This window comes from Primulina eburnea, chromosome 3 (assembly GCF_022965805.1).
Source record: "Primulina eburnea isolate SZY01 chromosome 3, ASM2296580v1, whole genome shotgun sequence".
Classification (NCBI taxonomy): domain Eukaryota; kingdom Viridiplantae; phylum Streptophyta; class Magnoliopsida; order Lamiales; family Gesneriaceae; genus Primulina; species Primulina eburnea.
Genome location: NC_133103.1, coordinates 28,079,555 through 28,090,248, shown reverse-complemented (window position 1 = coordinate 28,090,248; position 10,694 = coordinate 28,079,555). Strand labels below are relative to the sequence as shown.

Here is a 10,694-nt window from a genome sequence, read left to right as displayed (position 1 = left end):
ATTCAATTTGGTCACAAGACATTTAGCATACCTCAAAACTTAAAATATTTTCTTGCACGTCAACATACTTACTTGGTGTTGAAGGGTTCGTTGGACTTCGATCGGGGCCGTTGCTGCAACATACTAACATGAACTTGCATACTTAACTGGCATAACTTATACGTAGAAATCATACTTACTCCTAAGCTCAATCAATACTTAGGACGTTCTAAGTTTTCCCATGACTCGACCTTGAAAACATCATATTAAACCTTAGCATACAACCTCAAACTGAATCCTAAGTGATGAAAGAATGTATCCCAAAAAATAGGAGGACACGGACCCCGTGCCTAGGTCCGGGCTTGGGTCCGTGTAGATACAGCATGGTGTGTGTGTCGAAAAGTAAAGGCACGGACCCCGTCTATAGGTCCGGGTCATGGTCCGTGTAGATACTGTGAAGGGAACACTCGGAAAGGAGAGGGGCACGGACCCCGTGCATGGGTCCGTCAAGGGTTCCGTGTAGAATCGGGTTTTCGACACTACTGAGGAACAAAGGCACGGACCCCGTGTGGGGGTCCGGGTGAGGGTCCGTGTACTCGCGGGACAAGAAACTCACGAAAATTCTGTACATGTTTTGCTTAACATCCTAGACTCGATTACACGGACTATGAAACGACACCCCGAGACCCACCTTAGCATTCCATAACATCAACCAAATTCGTACAAACACCCAAAGCAATGAGTTCACCTTACAACACATACAATTCAAAGCATAGCAATTGACACCAATTCGTTTCCCACGACTCCTAACGCATTGGAGTGCCTATCGACACTATACGACGTATCAAATAACATCCCAACATCATACTAATCATACCTAGACGCAGCAACGATTACCCGTCGATCCCCAACGAAGCCTGCAACAAAAACTTCAAGAACACAATTTTCGTAAAAGTCGCAGTTTGAGCAGTCCCACGAAAAATATCATAACTCACTCAATTTTCATCCAAAAATCTCGAATTTTATATCAAATCACAGGTATCGAAATGTTCTACAATTTTTTAGTTGAAGGTTTTCTCAAAATCCCGACAGAAAAATCGCAGTTTTCATCAGAACAGTAAGTTACGAGATTTCAGATGTAAGAAGTATTTCAAACGCATTCAAACCATTTTCCGCTCAAACGACGAACGTCACACATGGATTTTCACGCATAAAATAACACGACACATACTATGACAAGATCGATGCAGAAAGAACAGATTATACGTGCCTTTTGATATTAAAAATACCGTGACGACGATACCGAAGCGGAGACGGTGCGAGGCTCGATCCGGGACGAAAGTGGCGCTAAAATCCTTGAAGAAAACACACTGAAAATATGCTGGAATAATTCAGAGGAGGGGGCGGCCGTTTCTTTCACAAGAACCCTAGGTTTTCTTTTTTTAAAATCTGAAAATAAACTTGTAGGTGTGTGTTGTGTGTTTTAGTGTGTGTAAAAACGTGTTTAGTGTGTGTGAGTGTAGAAAACGTGTGTGTGATTTAATTAGGAGAAATTTAGTGCTAAATTAACTAATTAAAATACTAACTAAAAGTTAACACTCACTAATTTAATCAAACTCTACAATTAAAATGATTACACACCAATTTTAAAAATTTTAAACTCTTAAATCACTAAATACATAATAATGCTTTAAAATATTAAAATTAATAACTTATTAAAAATGCCCCATCCTCAACTTAAAATAAAATACCATGTTTTAAATCACCAACATCGTCACCGGTCTTTTCCTCGATCCCGCTTCGAATAGTCGTCTGAAACATGAAACTCGAAAACATTTTAACGTGCATCACAATGAACATGATTAATTTAAAATAATGCATTTTTCATAAATTATGCATGGCAAAAACTCATTTAAAATTAATCAAATGATTTAATAATAAAATGTATGCACAGGTTATACGTGTACTGAATTTGGGCACTACATGTACGGTGGTTGATAGTAAATTATTGGCATAAGTAGATACTGGTTTGGTATCACCAGTATCGCAGGATTGTACTGTGATACTGTCAGAATTTGATAAAACAGAGATGTTTTGAATTGATTAGAATATTGATACAGAATATTGGTATTGTCATTGCCAGATTGAACAGTGACAGACTTTGATTGTATTAGATCGACAGCAAGAAAGGTATAAATTAATGTTGAGTTGGGATTGCACAACTCAAGTGAGGTTTGACTTGAGTTTTCCTAAATCACATACTTTATTTTATTGCATTGATAATTGTAGATTATCAGATTGATATGTTAATCTATTGACTTAGAGCAGAGTTAGAGTCCGAGTCTAGGGCAGATCATCCTAGCTAGGACAGAACCGCCGAGTCTTTCTCAGAACCGATAAGACTCTGTTTACCTTCCGCATTTTAAAAAAAAAAAATTTAGACCCTGTTTACCTTAATGGATTAATTAGTCCCAATCATGGTTAAAAAGATGATTAGCGTCCGGGTCCCCACACCTTCTTATCACATAAATAAAATCCTCAATTGACAATTATACCCTTGATATTGCGATGGATTTATCTATAAATATGGAGGCATATATCTCAACATTTTCATCCCAAATCACAAAATTTCATATCACCATCGAAAATGGGTTCCAAGGCAATTGTGTTTCTTGGCCTCTTGGTAGCCATGCTTCTTCTCATTTCCTCTGAGGTTGCCGCGAGGGACTTGGTTGAGGAAACATGTAAAACATTTTATTTCTTCACTTTTGATCAATAATATATGATTTTTTTCTACTATATATTGCATGCATATATTTTTTTGAAATTCAATAAGTTAAGAATTATATCTAGGGTTATTTTGTTTCATCTTTGATACCCAGGGATGAATCCATCAAGATCCGGCCCAGGAGCCCGTGGCCCATCCCAAGCCCAAATGGAAGACAGGCCCATTACGGGCCCAGGTATTCTCATATAATTATCAGGTTCGGGTGTATAACTCGGGCATTCAATTCAATATATTGTTTTCAGCAGCACCTTTAGCTGCTCCCCCATATATCCCCAGTCTTTGACTTGAGCTCGGAGGGACTACGCCAAGACATCCTCCTGGCCCCCTCCTAACGATCTTATCTGTGATTTCAGGCTCAAGGTAATTTCAAAACCTACGTCTGGACTAGTGACACTTGCTGGGAGCGGACCCTAAATTTCCCGTGAGTATCAATCTTATTATCCAACAAGAAGCTAAGTGCTTTATACGAAAACTTCACAAATTAAATTTTTTTTGGATACTTTTAATATAAATTTTATTGCTAGCTATTCACACTTATTTGGACTTCAAGATTATTGATTAATCAAGGGGCGGAGGAGGATACGGCGGTGGCCGAGGAGGAGGAGGATACGGCGGCGGCCGAGGGAGGCGCTGCTGCTACGGCTTCTGCGAACGAGGCTACAACGGCTGCAGGTGCTGCAGCTACGCCGGCCAAGCTGTGGATTCCGACTTTAACGAAGTCGAAACTCGCAACTAAACCAATCTGATACCCTTGAAAGGGCCCGGGTCATTGTGAGAACCAAGGGGCCGGATATTTCCTACATGACCCGAGATGATTAACTAGGACCCGGGTTCTCATATCAAAGCCGAGGGCTCAATACCCGAATAACTTCTTTAGAGGATCTTATAGATTATAGGGAAGAAAGGGACTGGGCGGGAAGTCAACGTCCTTTAGTCTGAACGTATCCCCGAAAATATTGAGAAGAAAGGGACTGGACATGCAGTCAACGTCCCTTATTCTTGGAGTACCCACGAAGCTATCGGGAAGAAAGGGACCAGACATGCAGTCAACGTCCCTTATTCTTGAAGTACCCACGAAGCTATCGGGAAGAAAGGGACCAGACAGGCAATCAACGTTCGAGAGTACAAGTAGTAGGTGAGCACGCGTATCAAGGTAACCCTAGCCTTCCCTCCTACAAATAGCAGGTATGGTTGTCATTTAAGGGGGCTAGAATCTCTTCATTCTCAAGCATTCATACATATCATTCAAGTTCTCTTCCTTGATAACCCTGCTGACTTAAGCATCGGAGTGGTCACGCCGGATACCCTTCCGGCGCCCATTCACGAATTCCTTTCATTGTTTGCAGGTCACAGTGGAAGCCATCTACCTTGTTCATTTTCCTAAACAACATTATAAATTCTTGATTTGATCCGGTGGAGCACCGAGCCTTGCTCATCCATTTCACCCGGATTGGATCATTGGCGCCGTCTGTGGGAAACTTGAGACTAAGGCGTTGATATGGCTCACACGAGGAAGACTAACCAGAATACTTCTCGGGTTCAGGGAGTTGACGCAAATCATTCAAGACAAGAGGATGCTCCTCCTGATCTTATTACTATGACTCCAGCGGAGTTGGATAAGCGTATTAATGAAGCCGTAGAGAAAGCTATGGCTAGGCGGGAAGCTTCCCACCATGATATACCACTCGAAAAGGAACCAGAAAAAGAGCAGGAGCAGCAGCAGGAATTGAGGGAGGAGGAGAAGAGGGGAGAAGTAGGAGGAATCCTCTGCTGGATCTAAGTCACCAACGATAGTCGAGGAGATGTTGGAGTTAAAGCAGAAAATGAAAGTCTTGGAAGGACAGCTGGAAAATCGTGGAACTTCTCGAGCGTCTATCAAGGGACGCCCATTTGCCGAGGCAATTATTCGGGAACCTCTTCCCGGGAACTTTAAGTCTGCCAAAGTAGGAACGTATGATGGAAACGAAGATCCAGAGGAACATTTGGCCAGATTCGAGAATATGGCTATGTTGCATTGCTACACCGATAGGATCAAGTGTAAAGTGTTTTTGACTACGCTGGTAGATTCGGCTCAAAGATGGTTTGATGGGTTGGCTCCATTAAGTATTAAATCGTTTGACGATTTTCAGAAAATCTTCTTGCATCATTTCAGTAGCAGCAAAAAGTATAAGAAAACTGCTTTCAGTTTGTTCGAAGTAAGGCAAGGCCCGGAGGAGAGTCTGAGAATGTATATTAAGAGGTTTAATAAAGTGGCTTTGGATGTGCCTACTTGTGCGGTGGAGACAAAAACCACTGCCTTCACTCAAGGCTTGAAAGAGAGTGAGTTTTTCAAATCGTTAACAAAGAAAGTGCCTGAGGACTTTGAAGATTTGTTATCTCGGGCAGAAAAATACATTAATATGGAGGAAGCCTAGAGGCAAAAGAGGAAAGCCATTAGAAAGGAGAGAGGGGACCGGGCATCTAAGCCCGAGGAGAGAGGACCAAGGCGGGGTAATCCAGGGCACTTTTCCCAGCACGTGCCTCTGAAAATTATCCGGGAGAGAGAGGTACAGGAATGCAGTAGGGACCCAGTTCCCGATCACCCGTTGTCTCAGCCCGAGAGAAGTGGATTTTGTACTAGGCACGGGGTATGTCAGCACAGTACAGAGAATTGTAAGGCTTTAAAGAGAAATTATGTTCCACCCACCAGTCAAGGATATGATCAATCGATCAAGAGGTCGAGAGGTCCACTCTGGACACCTCGACCACCAATGCCTAACACCCGGATAAACGCGAGAAATAGCCCGAGGAACGCTGTGGGTAGGAGGAGGGAGCCGGAGCCCGAGAAGAAAAGATCTTCCTCCCCTGTGGCGGGACTGATCAAAATGATTTCGGGAGGATCCACCGATGGAGATTCAAATCGAGCCAGGAAGTCGAGAAGTAGGCGGGAGTGTATGGAGGTGGAAGGATCTAGGAGGAACGAGGCCGTGATCAGTTTTGGTCCGGAAGATCTAAAGGGAGTAAACATGCCACACAACGATGCTCTGGTCATCCAAGCCCGGGTGGCCAACTACGACATTTTGAGAGTTTTTGTGGATTCAGGCAGTTCAGTCAATGTGATTTTTAAAGATGCCTTAGCACAGATGGATTTGCAAGGGTTTAAGTTGGAGGCTGTGGAGACTGCCCTTTTTGGTTTTGCTGGACATGCGGTTTATCCAGAGGGAGAAATTGTTCTGCCACTCACTCTAGGCTCCCGAGATGTCAAGAAAACAGTCATGACCACCTTCACAGTGGTGGGATTCCCCCTCATCTTACAATATCATTCTGGGGAGGCCGGCCATGAATGAGTTGAGGGCAGTAGCATCTACTTACCATCAAAAGATCAAATTTCCAGTGGGCAGTCAAGTAGGAGAGGTCAGTGGAGATCAGCCTTCTTCCCGGAAATGTTATGTGGAGGGTATCCGGGCAGATCAAGGCAAGTCTAGAAAGGAGGGGAAGAAAGCCAAGATGGGGGAAGTCAGGGGAAGGATGGTGGAGGAGGGGGAAGTACAATTTGTGGCAGAAGAGGAGCAGGAGGCTGTGGAGATAAGACCAGGCCAACAGATCCGGGTAGCTCGGGACCTCAATATATCTACCCGGGTCAGTTTACTTAAATGTTTAAAGACTAATATTCATGTATTTGCCTGGTCCCAGCAGGAACTAACAGGGATTTCACCCCTGATATCTGAGCATCAATTAAACATTCTCCCGGGAGCTCACCCGATCAAACAGAAGAAGAGACACTTTGGTCCCGAGAAAGACAAAGTTATTGATGAACAGGTGAAAGAGTTGCTGCAAGCCGGTCACATTCGGGAGGTACAATTTCCTACATGGCTCTCGAATGTGGTGCTGGTACCCAAAGCCACCGGGAAATGGAGGATGTGTGTCGATTTCCGGGACCTCAATAAAGCCTGTCCAAAAGATCATTACCCATTGCCCCGGATTGATCAGTTGGTGGATTCCACCTCAGGCTTCGAACTGCTCAGTTTCATGGATGCCTATCAGGGATATCATCAAATTCCTATGGCAAAAAATGATCAAGAGAAGGCCAGCTTTATCACCTCGGGAGGTACATTTTGTTATGTTGTAATGCCTTTCGGGTTGAAAAATGCAGGGGACACGTATCAACGTTTAATGAATAAAGTCTTTGAGAAGCAGCTGGGAAGAAATCTGGAGGTTTATGTGGATGACATTCTGGGAAAATCAAAGGAGATGGCGGATTTTATTGTTGATTTGGAAGAAACCTTTGCCACCTTAACATCTTATGGAATCAAGCTCAATACTGCTAAATGCATTTTCGGAGTCAGGAGTGGCAAGTTCTTGGGCTTTATAGTGACAGAGCGGGGGATCGAAGTCAATCAAGAAAAAGTAAAATCCGTGCTATGTATGCCTTCTCCTCGATCTGTCAAAGAAGTGCAGAAGTTGACCGGGAGGATTGCCTCTTTATCTCGGTTTATATCCCGGTCAGCCCACAGAAGGTTATCCTTTCTTTCAGGTTCTCAGAAAAGCCCAGAAGTTCGGCTGGGATGATAAGTGTGAGCAGGCTTTCCAGGATCTGAAAAATCATTTGGCTGAGCTCCCAGTGCTGGTAAAACCCGAGCCCGGGGATAAATTATTTGTGTATTTGTCCACCACAGAGTATGCCGTTAGCTCAGTGTTAATCAAGGAAGAAGATTCTGACCAGAAGCCTGTCTACTATGTCAGTCATGCCTTGAGGGGTCCCGAGCTACGATACAGTGAAGTGGAGAAGATGGCCTTGGCTTTAGTTGTGACTGCCCGGAAGTTGCGGCCTTATTTTCTGTCACATCCCATTATCGTCCTTACTAACAGCCCGCTGGGAAGAATTATGACTCATTCAGAAGTGTCCGGGCGGATGATTAAATGGAATGTGGAATTGGGGGAGTACGATATTGAGTACAAACCCCGGGTGGCCATAAAAGCGCAGGCTTTATCCGATTTCCTATCTGAGATGATTCAACCAGCTGAGGAAGAAAGATGGAGAGTGTTTGTGGATGGGGCTTCTTGCCTGGCTGGATGCGGAGTCGGAGTGGTGATAATATCCCCGTCGGGAGAGAAGATTAAGTTGGCAGTAAAAATTGATTCCCGGGTGACGAATAATGAAGCAGAGTATGAGGCTGTTCTAGCCGGTATCCGAGCTACCCGGGAGATTGGAGCGGCCAGAATTATATTATACTCCGATTCACAGTTGATCACTCAGCAGATAAAGGGTGCGTATGAAGTCAAGGATGACAGGATGCTCAAATATTTGCACCTCATCAAAGCCCAGGCAGAAGTGTTCGTGGATTGGAGTATTGAGCAAATACCCCGAGAAGAAAATGGAGAGGCAGATGCCTTAGCAAAAATGGCTGCCTCTTTATCAGAAGATAGAACCCGGGAAGTTCTATTTATTTCCCGAGTAGTTTTAGCCATCGAAGAGGAAGAGATGATGACAGTACCAGAAGATTCGTGGATGGTTCCTCTGATAAAATTCATCCGGGACGGTGAATTGCCCGAGGAGAAAGCTCGAGCACAGAAGATAAAAAGACAAGCTCCCAGGTTTGTTCTCTTAAATAATGTTCTATACCGGAGATCATTCCAGGGACCATTATTGAAGTGTTTGAGCGGGAAGGAAGTAATTTATGTTCTTCGAGAGATTCATGAGGGATGCTGTGGTGAGCATTTGGGAGGAACATCTTTGGCTCGAAAGCGACGCTAGCCGGATTCTGGTGGCCGACTCTTCACCATGATTCCGCCCGAGTAGTCCGGACTTGTGAGGGATGCCAACATCATTCCAACTTTCAACACAGCCCAGCCACTCCTTTGAAGCCTATCTGGGCATCTTGTCCCTTTGATCAATGGGGTATGGATATAGTGGGACCATTTCCGGTCGCCCAGGCTCAGAAAAAATTCTTGCTGGTGGCTGTTGATTATTTCTCTAAGTGGGTAGAAGCTGAGGCCTTGGCCAAAATCACCGAGCGAGAGGTTCTAAAGTTCCTATGGAAGAATATAGTCTGTCGTTTCAGCGTCCCCCGGCGATTGATCTCAGATAATGGAAGGCAATTTCAGGGAAATGATATAACATCTTGGTGCCGGGAAATGAAGATCACCCAGTCCTTTACTTCTGTGGCGTACCCTCAAGCCAATGGTCAAACAGAAGTTGTAAACAGAATTATTGTGCAAGCCTTAAAGGCCAGATTGCAAGGCAAAGGGAAGGACTGGGTAGAAGAATTACCCAGTGTACTGTGGGCATACAGGACTACTCCCCGGGCATCGACTCAAGAAACTCCGTTCAGCTTGGTATATGGATCCGAGGCTATCCTTCCTGTTGAAATTGGGCAAACATCTGCCCGAGTAGAATCTTATCCGAGCAATAATGAGGATAGCCGTGCAGTGGAACTGGATCTTTTAGAGAGAAGAGGGATCAAGCCATGATTCGGATGGAAGCATATCGAGGCCGGGTCATGAAATCCTACAACAAAAAGGTCCGAGTTCGAGATCTACAGATAGGGGACTTGGTTATGAAGAAGGTCAATCCGGCTGGGGATGTGGGCAAGCTGGAAGCTCGATGGGAAGGGCCTTACAAAATCATTAGGAGAGTTAGTTCAGGATCTTTTTATCTGGAAGATGCTCAGGGGAAACTTCTTAAGAGACCTTGGAATGTACTTCATTTAAAGAAATATTACCCTTAGCCAATGCCCAGATGTAATTTTCGCTTTTCAAGAAATAATAAAGGATCGCTTTCCTCATATTTCTGTCTACTTTAAGTTATTGATACATCAGACCGAGAGGAACTAAGCCCAGGGCATTACACCCTGGCTTGGGGCTCCGTACCTCGACCATTCCAAAGTCCCGGGACCTGTTCCCCGGCCTAAGGTTCCGTACCTTAGCTCTACATAAGCCCAGGGCATTACACCCTGGCTCGGGGCTCCGTACCTCGACCATTCCAAAGTCCCGGGACCTGTTCCCCGGCCTAAGGTTCCGTGCCTTAGCTCTACATAAGCCCAGGGCATTACACCCTGGCTCGGGGCTCCGTACCTCGACCATTCCAAAGTCCCGGGACCTGTTCCCCGGCCTAAGGTTCCGTACCTTAGCTCTACATAAGCCCAGGGCACTACACCCTGGCTCGGGGCTCCGTACCTCGACCATTCCAAAGTCCCGGGACCTGTTCCCCGGCCTAAGGTTCCGTACCTTAGCTCTACATAAGCCCAGGGCATTACACCCTGGCTCGGGGCTCCGTACCTCGACCATTCCAAAGTCCCGGAACCTGTTCCCCGGCATAAATTTTTGTTTAAGATAGTTACATCACAAATAATCAGTTAAAGAACAGGGGACCGATGCCTAGGTTTCTATCTCAGTGAAGTTCTCAACACTTGGAAAATCTCTAAGAATTATTAAAGCGGGAATATCCTATTCATGATTAAGATCAGATGCTAAGTTTTTATGAAAATTGCAAAGAAGGATAAGGGGAAAGAGAATATTGCATTACTAAGAGGACCGAAAAACAGGAAGTGAACTTGAAAATAAGAAAGAAATTACAATCCTATTCTATATTAACAGGGTCAGTGCCCGGCTCTTTTTCCTCCCCCGTCGGTCGCTCTTTTTCTTCTCCTTCCTCCTCTGCAGGTTTCTCTCCTCCTTCCTCCTCTCCGGATTCTTCTTCTTTATCTTCCGCACCGGCTCCTGCAAGGGACGCAATGGCTAGCCCGAAGTCTGGAAATTTGGCCTATCCTTGGGGATAAGCCCGGCTTCCTTGAATTGTTGAAGACATCTGTTGAAGCCGGTCTTAAAGAGAGGATAGGCTCGATCCTCAACTGCCGCCTTGAATTCTGAGGACTCCAGGAAGGAAGTCCGCAGTTGCCCTTTCTGGCGCTCAGACTCGGCTAGGGCCTTCTCTGCTCTTTCAGCCCGG

General features: G+C 44.8%; 1 protein-coding gene across 1 annotated transcript; it reads left to right on the top strand.

Annotated features, from left to right (window-relative positions):
• The first annotated feature begins 4,569 nt into the window (after positions 1–4,569).
• Positions 4,570–5,181, top strand: LOC140827205 (uncharacterized). The gene has a single exon (XM_073189829.1). The coding sequence runs from the start codon at positions 4,570–4,572 to the stop codon at positions 5,179–5,181; it is 612 nt and encodes a 203-aa protein (XP_073045930.1).
• Positions 5,182–10,694: the final 5,513 nt, after the last annotated feature.